A 24511-nucleotide genomic window follows, 5' to 3' on the forward strand; every position below is an offset into this window, starting at 1 on the left:
ATACGGTTACCACTTGATAAATTCCTTGGGTTCTAGAGCTGTTTGGACTCTGTGTCGAGGTGGGAGCAGGGATCTTATTTTCTTTCCCAAAATTTTAATGAAAAACAGACAACCTCAGAAATTTTGCATAAGCATGGGTGCTGGTTATTTTTCTTGCCATACTTCAGTTGTTAGAGCAGGGCTGCTCTATAAAATGTGACTCACAGTGGAGCACAATAGAGCTTTTTGAATGCAGTACAGACTATCGCCCATTCAGACATATGCACATGCAGCACTGAACCGAAAGCTATTGCTCTTCCTTGTTTATTCAGCTGAGCAGCGTGTCTGCTTTCTTCCTGTCTGTGAGCAGGTTTTTAGAGGCTGAGAAAGCAGATCACAACAACACAGGGGTTCATACTCAATACCCCGCAGCTACTTTTGATGTTATAGCATGCACTGGTCTCTATGGCACACGTTCACAAGGTTATTTTATTTAGTGCAATATCAAGAGTTGGTTGTGTACAACTGTTTATTTTTATGTGAAGGATTAGGGCTGATTTTCTAGCGTTTACATTTTTCTTAGATGTTTTGTTCACAAAATAATTGTATTTGAATAAATGAAAAAAATACGGTCTCTTCTATTGATTGTTTAATTTATTTCACTGCTAAGTTTAGGTTTACAAGTTTTTACCTTCTTTTACCAATTAACACAACCATAAACAAGGACAATTACCATAAACCTAAAAAAAACTGCTTTTCTGTATTCTTCTGTTCTAGCTTCTGTACTACTCTAGCTTAGTCTTAAAACTTGGCATTACGATACTGCAAATAGTGTTTTCCCTTTTATGACTACTGTAATTGCTTGCGATGTTCCTCATTTGTAAGTCATTCTGGATAAAAGTGCAGCTAAATTATTAAATGTAAAATGTACCTTAGTTATCTGACTTCACCCTTTTTCTGTATCTGACAAATAAGCATTTTTCCATTGTTCTCCATTAACTAACATTTTATGGAGTTTTGGGTTCTTTGCCACAGTAGCCTTTGGCTTGATCACTGGGGACGAAAAGACAAATCATTTTTAAATCATGTTTTCCATTTAAATTGCTCATTGAGGACTTTAAGACATCACAGACATTACAGCATAATTTTCTGTAAAGCTGTTTTGAAACGATATGTGCTGTGAAAAGAGCTATACAAATAAAACATGACAGTCAGTTTGTCAGAATAATAAATGTTCTTTTTAAATAACAATATTAGGTTTCTAACTTGCACAATAGGTGCTAAATTGACTCCCATATAGATGAAACAGTATTTAGAAGAAACTTTTGACCTTTAAATCAATGATATTGAATATTTGACTATGTTAAAAGGGTGACTAGGGGCATCAAGCAGAATTGCAAAAATAATGATCGCTTCCAATCAGGTTTCTCAAACACTCCTCACGCCACTGTTTGAGCCAATGTTGCTATGTCAGGCCACTTTAACAGTTGCAATTCCATTGTGTGCTGCTAGTGATGCAGAAACTACACACTGCACAAACAGTAATATGTGTATCTGGAATATTTGTGATAAATGCCTGTGTTATGTTGTGGATTTCATTCAGGGTGACATCCAGCAGCTTCTTTTGGTGGCAGACCCTCGAGCAGCCTTCGACTATTGTGAACACTACAGCCCTGACTGCGAAACCCCCCACCAGGACACGCCACAGGCCCAGGAGCCTGAGGAGGAGGTCAGTATTTGTGTGTGTGTGTGTGTTGTGATTATATATTGATGGATTATACAGTGCCTTCTTTCCCAGCTTCTTTCTGGGACCTTCCTAGTTCAGGTTCCAACAATGTTGTCAAATATCTGAATTATTAATCAGTATTTAGTAGTAAGTGTTATATTGTAGTACAAAACTCTTTATAGAGCTGCACTAGGTCTGCAGAAATTGTCTGTATTGAATATATAAGTGTAATCTGTAGGGATTAAACTCTCTGTTAATCTTAAATTGAAATACAATGCGGTTTGTCTGGATTTCGATATTTCATCTTTTTCAGTGTGTCAATTTTTTCCAATAATATACTGTATCATGGAATAACCAGTGAGCTCATGGTGGAAACTGTTTTTCTCCCCGCCACAAATTCTGAGCCCACTATTGAGTGGCATGGAAATATATTTTTCTTTAATGACCCCTCCCTTCTTGGCTAGCTCTGGAATACCTGGAAAAGTGAAGTTATGTTTCTCAGCTGTTAAAGAACTCCTGATTATAACATGTGATAAATCACAGTAACTGCTGCTTGGGGTATTGAGAACTATTTCACAACAGGGGATGGAAAATGTAGCTTCATCACATATCATGGAAGCCACCAATGCAAAACCAACTGACAAATCAGTTAATTAATACAGAATGGTAAAAATGAACTGCATAATTATGCAGTTGGAGTGTAACAGTTCTCAGTAAAAAACGAATAATACGGTTCTCCACCCATGGTTTGGTAAGCATTTGCACTGCTGTTCATCTGCAGTTTAACAACGCATAAGGTTTGGTGAAGAAAACACATCAAATAGGGAGGCACAGTTGCAACCTCTGCACCTGTATTGCTCTGAAAATGAATACGCTCTGCCTGTGTCTCACGTGGGTCAACATTCTACAGAGAGTAGCTGTCCAATGAATTGTTAGTATGAAATATCAGTTGATGGCGTCACAGTTCTGCATGCGTTGGTGTGTAGTTGAAAATGGCAAGCAGAGAAGAAAAGCCGCTGATCTCCTGTCGAGGAGCAAAAAAAGTTGACAAAACAATCACTTTTTGCAGAGATTGCTCAACGTGAGTGCCAATAACTCATGGTAAAACATCGAATATGATTGCCATTTATGACAACTTCACTCTACCCAGAATGCACAAACTCCCTTCCATTTTTAAGTAGGCAGGCAATCAGTATTCATTCAGACAGACATAAAACAATAACTAAAGTGTTTGGGTTGTTCATTGCCAAAGATATGTTAGTCTACTCCGCTGATGAAGATGTAAAATTTTAGCATATGATTAAACCACTGTAGCCACATTATGACATCCCTTCTCTTATCCATTTTAATAGCACGGTTTTATCCTTATATAGTGATATACAGCTTTCTAATGTTAATAAATATGTTGTTGACTTTGAAATTCAATTTATGTTGATGCATGTAGCATAATAATCCATGTATTAAGTTAAAATGTTGATTTAGTAATTAGAGAAAATGTTTTTTTTTTTTTTTTCAAGGACCCTAATGAAAATTAACCATGGTTTTACTACATTAATACTGTAGTAGTATTGTAGTAACCATGACTGTATGAACCATGGTTGATTTTGTGGTTACTGTGGTTTTACTAAAAAATATACCATGGTGAAGCTATGCTTACTGAAGTAAAACCATGGTGATTTTTCATAAGGACAAACCCGTTGAAGTGTTTTTTTTTTTTTGTTTTTTTTTACCAAACTGAGCATTCTTACTTTGGACTTGGTTATAGTATTTTTTTTTTCTGAACATAGCAAGTACCGAACCGTACCGAAACTATGATACTCACCGAACCATGAGAAATTTGAACTGTTACTCCCCTACTATGCAGTTACCTATTAAAAACAGATGAAATATGGCTTTTTAATGAGATTTAACTCAGTACGGCATCAATCTAACATCTATATTTATTAGGAAGAGCAGAGAACTTTGGAAGAAAGCCTGTTCTTTTCCCCTGCAAGGAGCTCCCCTGTGCCGTACCAAATGCTTTAAGCCATGGCCATGGCAGCCTCCAAGTTTGGCAAGACCCTTTAACACCGTAAACTGACTCACAGCTGGATATTTCTTCCTTCTCAGTTCTCTTCTGCAGCCAGTGGAACGTGGCCCAGGCCTCAGTTCTCTTTTTTTTCCCTGTTATTTTTATTAGCTCAGCTGCTGCACTAGGACTTAAATTCATTCCTCTCTGATGGACAATGGCATATCACAAAATGCTCCTTATTGTAATCAGAGTGGAAAACATAAAATTCAAAACTTGTGTTTATTATTGCTTGTTTCTGAATGCTATTTAATTATTTGGAAGGACATAACAATAGCTCTTATATTAATATAATATAATATAATATAATATAATGTAATGTAATGTAATGTAGTTCTGTTTTAGTTTACACAAGAAAATAGCTGTTAACCTTTAAAACATAAAAAAGCAAGACAGCTATTTCACATTAAGTCACTTCAATATCAAGGTAGTGTGCAAAATATCAGTGGGCATATATTTGTTCTGATAATTGGGAAGATACAATAAAAGTTAGTGACCAGATTGCATAATTTTATCATATTCTCACTCTTATAGCATGATAATCCATACCATAATAATCTGAAGTGCATTTTAAATAGTTGAATATTTCAATTGTGAGAGCTTTTTCTGGTGGCAAGCATACTCTGCACTGTTCACTTATTTTCTGTCTCTTTTTCTAATTACACAATGCTGTAACTCCTTGTTTACTTTGGGCACAGTGTTAATCCACAAAGGTTACATGGTCAGTCTCAAATAGGAATGACACTGGAGAGTCACACCATTGTGCCCTTTAAGCATTGAATCATTGTGCTCAAAGCATTTAATCTCTACATTTAGTGTACTATCAAATGCTTTGGATGAAAACCATCTGCTAAATAGTTAAACAAGTTGCTCATTGAAATGATTACATAAGACATCAAATCAGTTTAAGCCATTTGGCTTTATTGAATTATCATTTGTTTTATGATCTCATTAGGCATTGATTTGATGGTTTAATTATTTAAAGAGGTGGATCAAGGAAATGCCAGTTCTGCTTTTCCATCACTGATCATGTGAAAAGCACACAAGAAAATGTAACATGAATAAAAGGGATAGTTCACCCAAAAAATACAAATTCTGTCATTTACTCACCTTCATTTTCTTCCATGTAACACAAAAGGATATGTTATGTAGTGCATGCATGTTAGTCTCGGTCTCCATTCACTTTCATTGCATCTTTTTTCCATACAATGAAAGTGAATTTTTTTGGGGTGAACAATCCCTTTAAATTATTCTTATGCATTTTACAATGCATCTTCTTTTTAGTGTGTATAATGATATGCATTCATGTCTCTCCCTCTAACATGCATCCTGCTTCTCTCTCAGTACACTACTGAATACACAGATTATAATGAGTTCTATGACTACACAGAAGAACTGACTGCCACTGAAATTCCCACTACGGAGGTCCATACTGATACCAAGGTAAACACTCTTGCTCATCTGTATGGCCGAGGGGCATGTCAATCACTGTGGGATTTTCTTCAGCCCGCCCACTTTCTCTCTGTGTGGTCTCTGATTTATTACCCTGTGAATCTCACTCTGCCAACAAGAAGCTCTTCCTTTGTTCTATTACCCTCCAATCACTTTTCCTCTCTCTGTATTCACATGCCTTTACTTTCATGAGTACACTTTTACTCTTATATCAAAATCAGACAGATAGAAACAGTTATGACTATCTGTTGTTTTAAAATTACCAATAAATTAACATGCAATCTCAAGATAAGATAAATTTTGTCTCCATTCTGATTAACATGAACCTATTGTTTCATGTTTTTCAAATAGCCCAGCACTGCTGAAGGTGACTACTATGTTGAGCAGGACTATGGCACTGAGCCCCCTTCCATTTCTCTTCCAGCCAATGAGGTAAAGATCTGCATGCTGCCAATCAAATCTTATTTTCCATTGACTATTTTAAATGGAATTCCATTCAAAAATGCAGTAAAAAAAAAAGCTCGGTCTGAATTCTTAAATACGGTGGCCAAGGGATGTACAACACAACCAAATTATCAAAGCAAATAAAAGCTGAACATAAATAAGCCACAACACAATGAAATTAAGACACATCACAATGGAAAAACCCCAGCACTATGGAAATAAGCCACAACACAATGAAATGAAGCCGCAACACAATGGAAAAGCTACAGCTCAACGGAAATAAGCTACAACACAACTAAATTGATACGATACAATACAACAAAATTATCAACAACAAAAAATGTTTTTTATAAAAACACTATACCTATTTGTCCTTAAGGGCTCTGGCCAATACCTGGTTGGGTTTCTAACAAAAATCTTAATGCACATAACTTCATCAACATTTGCTCGATTCCTGGCAAAGATGTGAAAATGACGTCACAATACCTGCAGCTGCGAACTGGCAGCTCCTATAAGGTGTCCTGCTCCCACGAAATTGGACTGTATGTAGGCTATAGCCCCTGCTTGATGGCAAAGCATTCAGAGGAAACGCTCAGTTACCATGTCAATGCGTTACAAGAGAATGTTGACCGGGGAACTGAGCGTTTCCCCTGAGCACTCTTGTAGTGACTTGCAGTGGGATGAACAGCTCTCTGCATCTTCCGAGCAGCCTCATGATCTGTCATGCTATGAGTCAGACTGCCACACGACTTAAAATACAGTGCTTAAAAATATTTATTTTCTGTTAATTTTGCAGTGCTGGGGCTTAATTTCATTGTGTTGTGGCTTATTTCCGTTGTGCTGTGGCTTTATCGTTGTGCTGTGTCTTTATTGCATTGTATTGTGGCTTTATTAAGTTGTGTGGCTTATTTCCGTTGTGTTTTCAGCTTTTATTTGCTTGCTAATTGTGTTGTGCACTTCTCGGCCACTGCACTTAAGTTTATAAAAACATTTTTTATTTTAATTAATTAGAAAACCTATTATTTTCTGACAAATATTATTAATAAAGACCCCAGGGGTTAATGGGATCTTTAAGATATGAATGAAAAGGAGAAAAAGTACTGCTATCATAGGGAACTCTTAATTTGAATTGTTTTCTTGATTTTGATTTGTTTTACTGAATGGATGTACCTCAAATTGACTTGGAGGCACATAATCAAATAAAAACCACTGTACCACTTAACGGATCATGTCCAAATGAAAGTGAAATCGATGCATCTTTCCTTATGTATTTGTTATTTTCAAAGTTTCGACGATTCCGTCACAATCTGTTCTAAGGCATAACACAAATTAAGTCTTAATGAAGAACATCCAGCTTTAACTGGAACATTATGTCTTGTATTTAGGCAAGGCCAAATGTCTGCTTCAAATGAAATACCTGCAGGGGCTGACGCGATCTTGTAAACCACTTCTGGTATACAACAGATAGGCTGGGATTAACTGGAGTATCATTACATGCTTTTTTCACTGCATTAAGGCCCACGGGTTAAAAAGGCTATCAAACTTCAAAAAATTTATAAATAAGAAAGAGAGAGAGAGAAACATTAGCTTAAAAAAGCTGTCCAAATAGCTCCATATTCATACTCCAATACACTGAAGGTAAAAAGAGAGACTTCAATGCAGCGATATCACATTCAAGAGTTTGTCATTTTTTGAACATTTTACAATTTCAGGATTAATTCATATTATTATGTTATGGTATAAAGATAGTTATCAGTCATGTAAAAAGATAGTTATGTAAAAAGAGACTTATCATGTTTAGCAAGGACTTTGAAGACCTTGGAGGCTTTAGTTTCTATTTACTGCAGTGACAAATAAATCAAATGTTAGTTGTTTGTCACTTTGTCACTTTTGTCACAGCTTATCACTTTTGTCACAGTTTGTTTTGTTTTCGATTCTTAAAAGCAGACAGACAAACCAAAAATGAAATAAAACTCTAGTTTTGTAAAGACAGTCATACATAGAAACAAGTTATATTTGCTAGTAGATGGTTTTTAAAATCACGAGAAACAAAGTCATCACTATCGAAACTTTTGACTGGTAGTGTACAGTATATGATCAAAATACATACATTTTGCGTTATTATGTTAATGAATTCAGTGGGTTTAAGTTCAAAAGGGAACACATGCTTAGTCTTTAATATTGAATCAATTATATAGTTACTATTATCAAATTTACATAACCAAGATGCTTTGTGGAGCCATTTTGAATTTAACAGAAACTAGAATATAATTGTTTTGACTGACCAGTTACACAATTTCAAGACCAAGACCCAAATTACTCTGTTTAAAGTTTTTTTTTTTTTTTTCATTGCAATCATAATTACACCCCTGTAGAGCTTAATGGAAGGAGTTCATTCATCTGTTCAGTTTGATTTGATGTCTGCTATGATTAACCTCTCTGGTCTGCAGAATGCATTGAACAAGGAGGAAGTAGTAGATGACTACATTACAGGAGTGGAAGAAGTTGGAGTGGATCCCACTGTTGCCACCAATGAGAATGTGGATATTGTTGAGTCCAAAGGGACTAATGCCGCCGACAATCAGGACTTTAAGGAATACGACATTGATGAATATGATGCAAAAGAGTTAGACCCCACCAATTATGATGATTCATTCTATGACTACAACACTAATGGAGCCAAACCCACCGGTTCGATCTATGAGGATGAGTTTGGACCAGGCCGGCCTGCTGAAACACAGGTCACAGAGAGTAATGTAAGTTGATTTCTCAATCACACATAATGCTGCAATGATGTCAATGTTTCTGTGAAACTGTGTGGTAGTAATTTATCTGGCTTTTTTTAATTTATTTTTATTGCTACCATAAAATTACAATACTAATGCTCCTAATTACTGGATAAGGCCCCTTTGCCTTGCTATCATTTTCAGTATTTCCACTGACAGCAACACATCAATGTCTTCCATTTTTAGTCATTTTGCTTGTGGTGTGTGGGATACAGGAAATGAAATGGTAGCTGTGTGATTGCGGTGTTGATCTGTTATAACTTGAGTCCGTGTTTACACAGCTCAACACAAACACTCATCAACACACACACACACACACACACACACACACACACACACACACACACACACATGTTGGTGCGGCTATCATTATGAGGACTCTCCATAGACATAATGATTTTTATACGGTACGAACTATAGATTCTATCCCTAACCCTACCCCTAAACCTCACCCTCACAAAAAACTTTCTGCATTTTTACATTTTCAAACAAAACCTTGTTTAGTATGTAAGCGATTTGAATTATGGGTACACTAGAAATGTCCTCATAAACCACATTTATAGCATAATACCCTTGTAATTACCAGTATATAACCTAAAAAAAATGTCCTCGTAAACCATCCAAACCCACACACACACACACACACACACACAAACTGACCACAGTGGCTTTGTGCTCTTTTCTTCATTCCTGGAGAGCTATATCATCATGGTCTACTAACACTAAAGGACCACATTTCTTGATGATGCTTATGTAAAATCACTGTATAAATATTCTCAAATGGCACGGCACTTTCCCTGCTGATCTTACTAAGGGCATACTTAATCCTTTCTAATCATCTTCAGAGCAGGGTTGTGTACCATTCTGAATTGAATTGAGTATGCCAATTAATTCAATTCCTGAATTAAATCTGAGGTAGCAAACAGAATTGTAAAATGAATTTGAATTTAAGGAAGTAGAATTTAAATGGAATGGAATTTAAAGAAATTCATATATCTGCTTTAAGTTTATTTTTTTAATAACATATAACATTTTTCAGTTTGAATTACCCATAAGCATGCCATCATACACAAAACATTTGGGGTATTCCCAGGGACATTAATTTAATTATCAATCAATGTTTGAACTGCCACCTATAGAAATTATGATTGCAGAATTAAAATTAGTTGTGATTACTGTAATAATTGTATTGATGGTTTTGAACTTATGTCTATCAGTTGAGAAAAAATGTATTCTACTTATCAGGGATAATTATTCAAAATTAGTGTATTGAAATTCCTCTCTTGTGTCTCTTTAATTTTTGTGAATTGCAATTCAGTAAATTTCTCTTCCTGTTATTCCAATTCAACATACTACAAGGCACAGCTAATTCCAGCCTGATCTCATAAAAATAAATAAATAAATAACTGACTTTGGCGACATTTTTGCAAAATGATATTAAGTGGCTCCGTGAAATGTCCACTGTGTGGTGCTAAAAGCGAGTTAAATGTTCTCTCAAATATGGGTGTGTTTCCTGTACAACGTTGTAACTCAGTGCTTAACTAAATTAGTACAAAGCATTGTTAGAGAAATTAACAAGATAGTCACGTCTGTTTCCTGAAACCGTAGTAACTATGTTGCTCATCCGTCGTTCGAACCATGTGGGGTCAACAATAAAGAGGTGTCGTTAATGAAGTTACGCTGAGGATGGAGTAATATCTCATAGTAAATCTTATACATAATAAATAGCGCATTAACATGGACACCAGAAAGCAGTTTAATGTGAGAAAGCTGCTTAAGATACATAAGTAGAGTATATGCACTGTGAAAGTGGTGTACTCTTTACTCCCGTATACTGTACACACGGTTCAGTCAGTAAGCCGCTTAATCCACAGCAGTTTAATTTCTCATGGCATTTCTTGAGGACAAGCTTGTTATTTTATGTTCTCCATTGTTTTGCTTTATTTCCAGATGTCCCACAGTTTCTGCTGTGTTCATTTCCATAGTTGCTGCAATAGTGGGGTTAAATCGCATTCTCTTAATCTCTTAAATGAAGTTACGGAATGCTGCTTTCTGCAAAAAGCCCAGAGTAAGCAGTTTTCTTAAGTGCATGTAGTCTTACATAATGAAAGATAGAAATGGAATGAAAGTCAAATAACGTCCACACCACAAACTAACAAGAAACTATGCTTCTAATCACAGGTAGAAAGCTGTAGTTCCAACCACACAACTTTGCGATGGTGTATGCAAGTGTTTATAACTATGGTTTTTCGAAGAAAAAAAAAAAATCGTTGAACTATTTTGGTATCAACAGAACTTGCAACTATAGTTGGCTAACAATGCTTTTAGGAAAAACACATTTTTAAAGTGAATACTGTTTCAAAATCAACAAAACCTACTTTCCTACTAGGGATGTGCCTGAAGCCGAATACCTTATTTGGAAAGGCACGAATAATGACTTCAAAAAAAATAATGGATTCATCCGAATAATATAAAAAATATTAGTATGACTGATTATCCAAGAGGTACAAGGATAAAACGATATTTTAAATAAATATATTCAAAATTACAAAGAATGTATGAATCTGTGCAGCCAATATTTCTAAAGTGTAAACCTTATGAATGAAAATGCACACGGTGTGATTTCAGATCGGATGGGCACAGTCTCGACTCAGTTTGTGGTCTCTGTTAATTGTGCTCGTCTGGAGCTTGTCAAGTGTAACATTAAGATACGATATCATATTCACTTTTCACTTATGAAATGTCTATGTTAATGTATTACACGATTCACACGTGATTCTCATGTATTTATTTATAGCATAAACCTGAGCGCGATGTTAAATTCCTGACCTGAAGTGATGATTTCACGTCGGAGCTCGTCTATCCATCTTTTAACGTTGATCACATTTATATCCACATCAGCGATTATGGAAATTATCTGGTTAAAACTAAAAAAACTAAAAATACAAAGTAAATAAAAATTAAAGTGCTCAATAAAGGTTTAAATGCTCCACAGAGTATTCATCTATTAGGAATATTCCTCCTTATGTAAAACAAAAGAAACTGAAACATGCTCCGTCTTTTTTTCTTCTTCTTTAAATTGTGCTACATCTGGTAAGGCTCTATATAAATGTAACATTATTATGATTATTATTATTTAACTAATAATGGTTTCTTATCGTAAACATTTATAGACTTGCGGGACTTTCACCTGTTTGTAGGCTATATTGATTTTATTTTCATTTCTTTTAATGTCTGTATTTGTATTGATTATTCTCTGCAAAATGTATGATTTCTGATATTAATATCAGAAATTCCAGGAGAAACCACAGTTAACAACGTATTCCACAGTTAATGTAGCCTAAAAATTCAGCTTCATCTGGTAAGAAAAAAAAAGAAGAAAAAAGAAAAAAAATATTATTATTATTAATATTGGACTGTTATTATGAAAATGTATATAAAAGGCATATTTTATTATTAGAAATTATATATGTAAGAGTAACATTTTAAAATGGGCATTTCATTTAGTTTCATTCCAGTTTAAGCCCCGCCCACACCCGGTTCTATACGAATACAGAGACAGATACAGAGAATTTTGTCAAATACAGATACAAATACAGATAATGGCTTCGCTGCACACCCCTACTTCCTACCCTAAACCTTAAACCTAAATGATAGTGTCATAAAAACCTATGTGAGATTGCCTTACAAGTCTTGCACTATATTAAAAGTGTTTAGTTGTCATAAGAAAGCATTGTGTGAAGTACAGAGGAATAAGTATTTATAAGTTTATAAGTTTTTATAAACTGATAATCTGCTGTTTTACTTGTGATTTGTGTGAAATTGAATAAAAGTCATTGTTGTTGCTCCTTTAGTGTTTATTTCCATGCAAATACTTATAATGAGCCACGTAAAATTGTTTTGCAAAAATGTAGGTTTAGTTACGTGTTTCTATGAGACTAGGTTGCCCAGTTCACTTTAATTCCATCTAATGATTTGACAGGTCGGCAACTAGAGATGCCACGGTGTGAGTTTTTGACGGTTAGATTACTGTCTGAGAAAACATTGTGGTTAATCGGTTTTGCGATTATTTGCAAATTGTCTTATTATGCAGCTGCACTGAGGCAAAAACAGTCATATCATATCACAATTGAACATGTTAGTGGACATGTTTCTTAAGGATATATGGATGCTTAACGCAGCCCTGCATTAGGAAAATTGATAAATACACATCAAATAAAAAGGAGGTATTCTTTATAATAATAGACGCTCCAAAATTGGGCACAACACTGCTTACGAGAACAGAATGAAGTGCTTCAATGTAACCAGAGTGCTTGGAGTCTCTTCAAAAGTGCAAAACAAGATTATTAACAGTTTGTTTTCTTTCAAATGATTTATTAAAGAAATTTGCTGTCTGTCAGACATCCCACCATAAAGAATTGACATCATACTCAATTAAAATACTGTCCTTTAATCTGTCCACAACACCTCACAAATAAACCTGTGGACTACACATAATAATGGGAACATTGCTTACAGCAGGCGATTTAAAGTCCAAAAATAATTAGAATTTAAATTTATTGTTGAATGCGGTGAATTTGTACTCAAGCAATGCTTTAAATAAAGAGGATGATTTAAGAGGCAACTTTTCAAAGTTTACCACACTGATAGTAACTACACGCAAATGCACCGCACACTGTCAGCATGCTTAAGCGTTCCAAAAAGTTGCATCTCTCAATTCATCCCTTTAAAAGCACCACAGCTAAGAATATTAAACTCTCTTGTTTGTTGTTGGATGACTAGTGGATCATCCTGTCCCATTTGTACGATGTGTACCTTTTATATGACTTCTATCTGCAGGTTTTACATCCATCGTTTACAGTAACCCTTAGTCATTAATAATGCTCCCAAACAGCCGATTTCAGATGCTTTTTGGGTGAATATGAATTCTGGTAGATTGTTATATTTTGGAGGTCATTTGTAGCCCATTTCAAGTGAATTGAAAGTTCGTGTTCATTCCGCAATACCTCCCAATACATAGTAATAGCTGCACTAACCACCCAGGCACAAGCACAAGAGATATTTCCATTTAGGTATACATCGAAAAACTCTTTTATATTATATACAGTATTTATTTATATATATTATATATATTTTTGCCACATGTATGTAAAAAATTTCAAATTTTTTAATCTGAGATTCTAAATTCTTACGGTTAAGATAACTGTGACATTCTTAATCGTGGTTGAAGTGAAACCGTATAACCGCGACATCCCTAGAGCCAATTTCTTTACTCTGAATTTTGACTAACACTGCTTTAGAGCAGTCACTGAGTTAACCGCTTATTCACCACTAGCTTTATAGAGTGATGCAGTCCATTCGGTTATTAGCTGTAGTGCTTAATGTACTGTTTTACAGTTGTTTGGTCTTCAGGAGTAGTACTTCCTCTGTCATTAAGTCTCAATTTGTTTTCCTTCTGTTGTAGGTTGGTGGTGACTATGGTGGTGAGAAGGGGCAAAAAGGTGAACCTGCAGTCATTGAGCCAGTAGGTAAACTCTCTGTATGCAGCTTTTACAAGTAGCAAATGAAATGCAACTACTAATAGTGAATTTGTTTTTTATCACCTGTATAGTGTGAGCTCAGAACATGGCAGGCTACTAACCATTACATTGTGAATAGTTTGGAGCTGCTTTTGAAATATGGCAAAATAGTTGTGCGTCCCTGCCAATTAATCTTTGTATCAGCACTGTAGCATTGTGATTTGAACAAATAGGAATGGGAAAATGGTAGAAGTCCAGGAAAGAAGATTCTTACATTAATGCTCAAATTAATGCTAATACATTCAAATGTCAATTTATTAGCTGATTTTGGACAGCAATTATTTTATTCACTTTTCATTAATAGTGGAAAATGGGCAATTGGGTCAGTTGAATTATTCAAGCCACAGATTTAGGTTCCCCTTCTTTCTTCACTCATTTTCTTTTTATTTCCGCACTGCTCTTACTCATAGATTTACAATCTGCCCAGCATGCTACCATACTTATGTTTTTCTTCCTCTCTCTCCTTCCCCTCTTTTCAGGGGATGCTTATAGAGGGATCCCCAGGACCACCGGGGCCCACCGTGAGTATCATCTTTTCCCACATTCTTTTCACACATGGAGAAATTCTATGGGGAAAAAAATACCTTAATGGAAAATGCCTACCACAGCCAATAAATCTGAGTTGGTGTGACTGAGTTTTTCTGTTACTTTGCCTTTGATGTTTGCGTGTCTTTTTGTCAGGGCCTTCCCGGTACTCCTGGTATACAAGGCTCCCCAGGCCTCCATGGAGATCCAGGTGAAAGAGTAAGTTGACGTTCCTCCGTTAATCATCCCTTATATGTACTATGTCATATCTGTAAATGCTATTTGCAAACCCACTGTCTGTATCTATGCTCAAACATGCCGTTGAGATACCTCATTCATGTAGGCAGTGAAATGGGACCACTTACAGGTAACAGCAGCCTTGGCAGAACTTTTCACAACCCTTTTATCGCTTTATTAAGACGACTTAGCAGACCATTTAAAATCAATATTAAATTGTACATTGTTTAAAGCATAGTAAACTGAGCCAAAACATTGGAAGAAAAAGCTAATGTAACAAGTAGCATGTCGTAACTATGTGAATGAGTGTATTCGAAAGACCTGGGAGGCCACGGTAAAACCATATCTGCCTACTGTATAAATCCTCTCTCTATTAATGCTACCAGAGGAGCAGGAAACCTTATAACCCCTCTTACACATTAAAACATACTCATTCTGAGTTTTTTTCAGGATTGTATATGTGCTCTCTTGATAGCTGCACAGAAAATAGTTATCCCCCAAACAAACAAAAAGCTGGGCTTGTTTTTTCACTTTGCTGTGATGGAGTTTGGCCTCTTTTTCTCCATCTCCCACAATGTTAACCCTTCCAGTACATTCTGGGAAAGGGACAGTACTCCCACCACCACTGTCCTGCATCTCCCAGCACAAAGGGCTTTTTGTCAGAAAGGGAAATGACTTCCCACTCTCCTTTTGATCTCCATTAGTTTGAAGCAAAACTCCAGCATCTGTGCCCAGAAAATGCATAATTAACAATGATGGCCACTTCCCTTTGCCTGACAGTCTTTACTTTGTATACACAAGACATCCTCCCTACTAAATATCAGGGAGCACATGTGCCCTAGGTGTCTTTGTAAGTGTTATGTCAAAAGGATGTATGCCCGGCCTTTAATAACTGTAGCTGCATGCATGTGCGCACACACTCACGCAATTACACAGTCATATGGGAACAATTTAAAGTGAGCCGTCTAAAAAAGGAGCGTGACCTGCCTGCTAAAGTGATCCCTTGACTAAACTACTCGAGCAGCATTCCATGAAAATTGTATATGCATTACAGTCCTCCCTGCCTTTCTTGTGGGGTGTCAGTTACATTCAAGCACACACACAAATAAACATTGCAATGAAATGAACTATAAACAACACAAAACATACATAAATCTCAAAATATAAAGTGAATAAAACTGAAAGTATCATTATGGGATAATGACGGGGCTTTAGCAGATTAGCTATTTTGGATTTGGGGCGAAAATTACTCAGAAATCTTCTGCAGTTTAGATGCAATTTGCAAAAGGGTGCAGGATATTCACATATTCCAAAACTGTTTAGTCAAGATTTTATTTGCTTAAAGCGTTTATGGATTTTGGGTAGATTTTGTTTTAATTTTCTAGCCAACAGTTTAAAATTATTTTAATTTTTTTCATGTGCTCATGAGGGGATTCATTTTTTTAAACTTCAAGGAGAAAAATAAACAATCTCTCCCACACGCTTTATGCCTCATTTACTTATACTCTCCCTCCCTTTCCCTCTCTCTTTCTTAGGGCCCTCCTGGTCGTCCTGGTTTACCAGGCGCAGATGGAGCTCCGGGGCCCTCTGGCACCATCCTCATGTTACCGGTAAGCCTGTCCAACTCCTACATTTCCAATACTTAGAGATTTTCCAGCTCCTAATCTAAACTGCTGTTGGAGAAACCACCAAACTTATCTCCAGTCAGCTGCAAAAGTGACTTCCTCTAACATCTTACAAATTGCTGCCATTTTAAATGTCTAAGTGGGTTATGAATTGTTACAGCTGCAAGGAACCCTAACCCCACCCCATAACCCCACAGTACTCACACTACACACTGTCTAGAGTAACTCTATACAAACTGTCACTTTGCTGCCCAGAAGAAAAGCCATAATGACAAGCCCGGTGAGGCCGCTTTATGTTGTAGTGACTCCAACGGCTCTTCTAAATTCATAAGTGCAGTAAAAGTACAGAAATAAACCTCTGTTTTCTGTGTTTGTGGATGTTCCTCTGACAGTTCCGGGCTGGTGGAGAAGCTTCAAAAGGTCCAGTGGTGACAGCACAAGAAGCTCAAGCCCAAGCCATCCTCGCCCAGGCCCGGGTGAGAACCCTTGATCAGCTTTCTCTAGTGTTTTTTGGCTGAAATGAATGTTCTTGGTGCATAGAGTGTTTTTGAAAATTTTTAAAGAGACTGTTAAAACCACTACACAGGTTTATAGCTCTCATAACTCTGTATGGTACATGGAGTTGCCAGTAATGCAACTTATGCACTCTAGTAGGGAAAAACATTTCTCTTCTCCTAATGGTGTCAGATTTGTGATGATTTAATTTAGAGCTAGGATTTTCAGACTTTTACAGGCCAAGAACCTCTTGGTAAATAGAGAGAAGGAGCACTGATTCCCTGCTATATATTATCTAAAATTGAGTGTTGCATTGTAGGCCTGGCCTATAATAAAACACATATAGTACAATATAAATTTACATACTTTGTTATGATGCAAACATTACAAAGCCATTAAAATAATCATTGTTGATGTATACAGTCATACTTGTACACTAAATTTTAATTTTAATCTTAAAGGGATAGCTCACCCAAAAATGGTAAGTCTGTCTAATACATGCATTCATAACCCCAAGACTAGATTATTGTAATGCATTACTGGGAGGATGGCCTGCAGTTTCAATAAATAAACTTCAGTAGGTTCAAAATACAGCAAGAGTGCTGACTAGAACCAAGAAATATGATCATATAATCCCCATTTCATCATTGCTACATTGGCTACCTATTTCATATTAATTTTAAAACTGTGTTAATTTCTTACAAATCTTTGAATGGTCTAGCTCCACAGTACTTAAGTGACCTTCTATTACGCTATATTCCATCACGTTCACTACGATTGCAAAATTCTGGCCTGTTAATAATTCCTAGAATATCAAAATACACAAGGAGGGAGATCCTTTTCCTATTTGTCTCCTAAACTATGGAATAGTCTTCCCAGCATTGTTCAGGACTCAGACACACTCTCTCAGTTTAAGTTTAGACTAAAGCCTCATCTATTCAGCCAGGAATACACCTAATGTATCCCTCAGCTCATAGTTAAGCTGCATTAGCCAAGTCTGCCAGATGTGTGAAAAGCATTATACAAATAAGAATGACTTGACATGTCAACGTTTACTCATTCTCATGTTGTTCCAAACCTGTATGACTTTCTGTCTTCATTGGAAAAAAGGAGATGTTAGGCAACAATGTTACTGTCACCATTCACTTTTATTAAATGGAAAAAGATGCAATGAAAGTGAAATGTGACTGAGGCTAAAATTCTGTCTAACATCTCTTTTTGTGCTCTAAGGAAGAAAGGAAGTTGTTTGAGTTTGAAACAACATGAGGGTAAATAATGACAGAATTTGTATTTTGCGTGAACTATCCCACACATGGGAGGATCAATGAGACATTTAGTTGAACTTCTGCTTCCTAACTTTAGCTTTGGTTGTACTTAATATTGTATATTTTGTTTAATGCACATTTCAGTCAGGACAATTTACATCAAATGAGTAATTTATTGACTTTTATTGACAATATGAAGCAATCTGTTGGTGTTATTGTACTGTTCGGTGCAAACTCACCTCCCGTCTATGCAGCCATGCATGGACAGAGCCGGAAGTGCAGCAAATCAAACCCCCCAGGAATAACAGAACAGGGCTGGGTTTCCCGATAACGTTGCAGCTTAAGCTTTTACGATCATCTTAACGAACTTCGCTTGTTATTTTACGATGGATTAATGCCTGTTTCCCAAACCAGCATGTAGATCACTCATTATTAAGTAGAACTTAAGTGCTTCGTTACGGGAGCTGTCCAGTCCAAAGGTGCTGATCACTTTGGTAAATATGTCCAGAGTTTATATTCTCAACATGAAAATAATGTGGAAATACTGACAAACATGGAAATTGTTTGTAACCTTGTCGAGGTGCTGAAATGTATTAACTATTACATAATTTTATTATATAAATAATTATGGCTTTAGTAAGACAGAGTTTCAGAATTATTGATGCTCAGTCATAGAGATTAATGAAAGTGACGCAATAAATGCATGTAACGTGAATGTACGTGATATGAATCATATGTTTTTTGGCTGGAAACTGAACAAATGCACAGAGAACAGGATTAAAATGATGGGCATCAGTATTGAACTACTCATAGACCTGTCTAAATATTAATAGATAATCTGGTTAGAGTTCAAGGCACTGTGTACTTGTAGCCTTACTGCCATTATACATCATGTAATTTGTTACTGCCTTGTAAAAGGACTCTAGGCTAGCCGATTTGAACCAAACGTTGGAGGAAGAAAGAAGAGGAGGAGGAGGAAGAGAGAGAGGGAATCTCTCATTGCACACTCTTACTCTAATCTCCTCTAATCAAATTTTAATTATTTATTAGGCATATTTATTTAAGTTTTAAACTGCATGGTCACATTACATTACTCATGTCTTCTTAAATAATCTGTTTAATAAGAACATATCATCTTTATATTGCCATTACAATTATGCTTATCAAGGAAGGCTAATATAAGTTATACTGTATTACGTCTTGTAGTTTAGACCTATCACATCGCATGCACAGACTGCGGAGACTGCCTATTGATATCAATGTGATTTTTTTAAACACTTTTATATCCTCTGATAAAAGGATAAAAAAGCAGTTTACAGTGGCTTTCCAATGATCAAAATATATTAATACAATGTATTAAATGTCCCATTGTCTTTGATAAACTGTGAAAGATGCTAGAAAGATACATTTAAATTGCACTTAATGGACTTAAGAGCAATTCAAAGCACTCGTTAATTTATGAAAGTTTTTACAAACTACTTAGGTAACGATGCTTTTAGGAAACGTGCCTTAGAGATTAAGTACTACTTAAGTGCTACTAACGTCCTACTTATTGCTTTGGGAAACCCAGCCTAGATCCAGCAGAGTTACAATACAGCATGATTGCACAGTTTTTCAACATGGTACATTTGTTCACTAGCATAATATAGATTAAATTGTCACTTAATAGAACTTAAAATATTTAGCAAGTAAAAGGAGCAATAAAACATTGAAGATAGGAATTCCACACTGACAATAAATCTAAGAGCACATATTATCAGATTTTAAGACAACTAAAGGCAAAGAGCTGTAAGACAAGAGATGGAGCTCTGGGATGAAGGAGGGTGTTAAATGCAGATTACATCCATGTTATAGAAAGTTAGCTGAGAGAATGAATGGAGGACTAAAGAACCCTTCTGATATGTGTCTGAATTGTATCTTTAGACATCATGATCAGCTGAGCATCAGCTGATTGTAAGCTTGACTAACGGGACCTGCCTGAACTAACACAATGTAAAAATGCTAAACAATTGTTTTAAGATCAACTAATAATTGGCAGACCCCTGTAGTACCACCACGGACCCCCAGTTGAAGAGAAATTGTTGGTTTTCTGTCAGGGTCTGTGTTGTAACACAGCTTGTTTTGTCCCTGTAGCTGACCATGAGGGGGCCACCTGGTCCAATGGGATTGACAGGACGCGCCGGCCCTGTGGTGAGTGCTCTCTCTAACTGCCATAGATGAGGAACACAGATGAGCCGCCTGTTACTTACATACACATATAATCTAAAAGCCACATGCATGCCAAGATTTACCTTCATGAATGCCTCTTTTCTTTTCCCACATCCTGCTTTTGAACAGATTTTGAACCCAACTTCCTTCAAGGCATTGACATCATCATGCAAACACTGATAGGAACATGTGTTACACTTATCAAGCAATGATTTATGTCCTGAGAATGAACAGTTCTTCTGTGCTGATGTGCTTTTAGACTGTCTACTGTTCGATTTCACATTCATTTTGTCTTTCATCTGCACAAGTTAAATTATATTAAGAATGCCCCTAGAATTTCTCCTATTCTTTTCCACAGCTGCCTCCAAATCAAATGGCTTTTTAAAATAATGGCAGAGAAATGTGTTTGAGTAGCCAGTGTGTGTTACCCAAACACAGCTCTACGGATATGATATTGGTGTTTTGAAAGGTGTGTCAATGGTATGATAAGTAAAACTCAGCTGTGTGTATGTGTTTCAGGGTGGTCCCGGTGCACCTGGTGCTAAAGGAGATGGTGGAGATCCTGGCCCACAGGTGACTATTTCTCTTTAATATACAGCTCTCTGAAATACTTGATTCTGTTAGATAAATCTCAGCATTTTGTGGTAAATGATTATTGACTATGTTTGATTGTTTTCCCTTGCAACCAATTTCCTACACTTTTCTGTGTCTCTCATATAACTGTGTGGTCTTTTTTGTTGTTGTTTTGTTTCTAAAATAATAAAATTGTTATATGTCAAATAAATATTGCATATTAATTATTTGGTAAGTAGCCGTGAAATATGCAGCATAATGTACAGTTAGTCATTATCTCAAAATAAATCACTTCAGGATAACCCTCATTCAATGTTAAATAACCAGTTCAATGTATCATTAAAAATAAAAGAAATAAAAAAATGTTATGCCAATTTATATAGTTCATTATCCTAACTGTATGAATTTGCTGTTGCCAAGCAACTTAGGAACTTTAAAGGAATAGTTCACCCCAGAATGAAAATTCTCTCGCCATTTACTCACCCTCTTGCCATTCCAGATGTATATGACTTTCTTTCTTCTGCATAACGCAAACAATGATTTTTAGAAAAATGTATCAGCTCTGTTGGTCCATACAATGCAAGTGAATGGTGACCAGACCTTTGAAGCTCTAAAAATCACATAAAGGCAGCATAAAGGTAATCCATAAGACTCCAGTGGTTAAATCAATGTCTTCAGAAGCGATATGATAGGTGTGGGTGAGAGACAGATCAATATTTAATTCCTTTTTTCAATATTTAATCTCCACTTTCACTTTCATATTCTTTCCACATTTTAAAGTTAAAGTGGCGATATATGGAAAAATTACTTAATATTTATCTGTTTCTCACCCACACCTATTATATCGCTTTTGAAGACATTGATTTAACCACTGATGTCTTTTGGATTACTTTTATGTGGCCTTTATTTGATTTTTGGAGCTTTAAAGGTCTGGTCACCATTCGCTTGCATTGTATGGACCAACAGAGCTGAGATATAGTCATTTTAAATAGCTTTGAATGTAAAAGTTAAAGCTGAAACTAATCATTTAATAATTTGTGATAATGACTGGCTGACTGTACATTATGCCTTACTTAGACTTGAAGACATGTTTTGATTTCTTTAAATCTTGTCATCCTTGTTTATCGAATGATGATTATCTGATAATTCCTGTGAAATCCTTATTTGCAATACCTAATATTTTGGTAACTTCCTAGTGTGTTATATAATATGTACTGTTGTAAATACTTGTCAATTGTCATTTAGCAGCAGATGCTTTGATTACTGAATGATGTATGCTTTTAAAGGGACCAAGAGGACTTCAAGGCCCTGCAGGATCACCTGGCAAACCAGGCAAGAGGGTAAGAATGGGCAAAATCTACTCATAGTGTCATTTAGTCTCTTGTCTACCACAAACTAACTCCATGTATAGGGGTTTGTAGAGTTTGATTATGACATGACATTAGAGTTCTTGTAGCTCAACTGATTTAAGGCTAAGATGGGTTCGATTCCCAGGGAGCACACAATCCAATAAAATGTATACTGCAGATGCAGTTGAAGTCTGCTAAATGCATAAATGTAAATGTATATAAAGGTGAAATATACATGATACATCTGTTGTACTGATGGTGAAACACTCTGGCATAGTGAAACTCAAAGGCACTATGCAAGTACAGTTCACTTTCCAACCATGCACCAAATTTTCCATGCATCAGTACATTCAACAGTATGTCTTTTAGCTTTCACCTTAATTTACCTGTTTCAGCTAAACAGAATGTCAGATGTCTGTTGTATTCCCATCTACATCTGCCAGCTTCGGACACAAAAGTGCCAAATGTTTCTCATATTCTCCTTTGACACAGTTTATTCACAGTTGCATTATAAATGAGTCAAATTGCCACAATAACTCAAAACTCAAATGTGCTGTAGCCTCAACAAACCTTATTTGGGTGGTTTTTGTGTGTACTCACTTATTTAATGTCATCTACTTTCTCTCAGAGATTCTGCAATTGTTTAAAACATATGTTAAGCACATTAACCTGCTCATAGCTCATAGAATCCGGCTGATGGTGCGACTTGGTTTTACAGGGCCGAAATGGAGCTGATGGAGCCAGAGGAATTCCTGGTGAATCTGGAGCTAAGGTAAAAACATTTTAGATTTAAACACTCCACTTTCACGCAATTAACACTTATAGTGATTTTGTAACTGCTTCATCTGTATTGAAACTGGGATTTTGTGTCTGTGGCATAATAGAATAGCTATTTTGATAAGTAAATTTGTATAATAAATGCACATCTGTGGTTTTCTGTTAAATTGTAATGCAACTTATGGTTTACCTATTAATATAGTAATTACATAGTTATTGCATTGTTATTACAATAAATAACACCCCAAACAATGTTTTTTTTTTATCATTTTTTTTTTTTTTCTTAATGCTGTGCTTGCTGTCAAATAGGGGGACCGAGGATTTGATGGCCTGCCTGGTCTACCTGGTGAGAAGGGACACAGGGTAGGTTGTAAGACATTCTAAATAAAACCTAAAATGTGTGTGTGTGGGGGGGGGGGTTGAAGGTTTATGAGGACTTCTTTTTTTTTTAGGTTACAAACTGGTAATTACAGGGGTATTATGCTATAAATGTAGTTTATGAGGACATTTCTAGTGTCCCCATAATTTAAATCACTTAAAAGATACTAAACTATGTTTTATTGAAAATGTAAAAATGCAGAAAGTTTTTTGTGAGGGTTAGGTTTAGGGGAAGGGTTAGGGGATAGAATCTATAGTTTGTACAGTACAAAAACCGTTATGTCTATGGAGAGTCCTCATAATGATAGCTGCACCAACGTGTGTGTGTGTGTGTGTGTGTGTGTGTGTGTGTGTGGGGGGGGGGGTATTAGGGGGTTACTACTTTTGGGAAATTCACTAAGAATTAATCGGAAATTTTTGTTTATTTGCACATGATGTCTGCTTTGTTTTAGCACCTGATTCCCTAAAAGGGGTCAATGTTGAAATAGTTTGAACTTTGACTGCCACATTACAATGCTTGACGGAAGCACAATGTGGCATGGGGCTGAAGTTGACACTTTAATATTTGGCAACGCTGGTGCAAGTCATGTGGAAGCCCCTTTATTTATTTTTGTTTTATTTTATTGTTGTTTTAATACTTGAAATCGAACTGAATTGTTCTAGACAGCAGAACAGAGGCCTGACAACCACCCATGAGAAAAATGTATTTTTAATGCTCAATTATCAAACTTTCAGCTTGACCCAAGCAGCGTTTTATGGTTATGGGAGCAATTTTTGTCTGTTTTTATTTAATCCCACAAAGGCGGCCTTCATATAGAACTCTACTGTATTTCGTTAACTCCATTTGAACAACTTCTTCTCAGCTCTTGCCAAGACTGAAAGGGCTTGTACTTTTTTATAATATTCCATGTCTGCTGCTGTACATTGTGTTTAATGTGTTGAAGTCATATTGGCAGCAAAAGTTTACCTCATTCTAGTTGGGGGGGGGGTTGCAGATGTTCTAGTGCTCCACTGGCCAAGGAAGGCTGCCCTCACTAGGCATAGC

At 36.1% G+C, this 24511-nt stretch overlaps 1 protein-coding gene across 1 annotated transcript in view; it reads left to right on the forward strand.

Annotated features, from left to right (window-relative positions):
• The window catches only part of LOC127441884 (collagen alpha-1(XI) chain-like), a 116417-nt gene that overhangs the window by 39005 nt on the left and 52901 nt on the right, over positions 1-24511 (forward strand). The window contains exons 5-18 of the mRNA XM_051699427.1: positions 1583-1708; positions 5118-5216; positions 5577-5657; positions 8120-8425; positions 13920-13979; positions 14514-14555; positions 14716-14778; positions 16332-16406; positions 16814-16897; positions 20315-20371; positions 20909-20962; positions 22249-22302; positions 23030-23083; positions 23398-23451. Coding sequence (XP_051555387.1) covers positions 1583-1708; positions 5118-5216; positions 5577-5657; positions 8120-8425; positions 13920-13979; positions 14514-14555; positions 14716-14778; positions 16332-16406; positions 16814-16897; positions 20315-20371; positions 20909-20962; positions 22249-22302; positions 23030-23083; positions 23398-23451 — 1209 coding nt within the window. The remainder of the gene's footprint in view (positions 1-1582; positions 1709-5117; positions 5217-5576; positions 5658-8119; positions 8426-13919; positions 13980-14513; positions 14556-14715; positions 14779-16331; positions 16407-16813; positions 16898-20314; positions 20372-20908; positions 20963-22248; positions 22303-23029; positions 23084-23397; positions 23452-24511) is intronic.

Source organism: Myxocyprinus asiaticus, chromosome 6, assembly GCF_019703515.2.
Source record: "Myxocyprinus asiaticus isolate MX2 ecotype Aquarium Trade chromosome 6, UBuf_Myxa_2, whole genome shotgun sequence".
Taxonomy (NCBI): Eukaryota; Metazoa; Chordata; class Actinopteri; order Cypriniformes; family Catostomidae; genus Myxocyprinus; species Myxocyprinus asiaticus.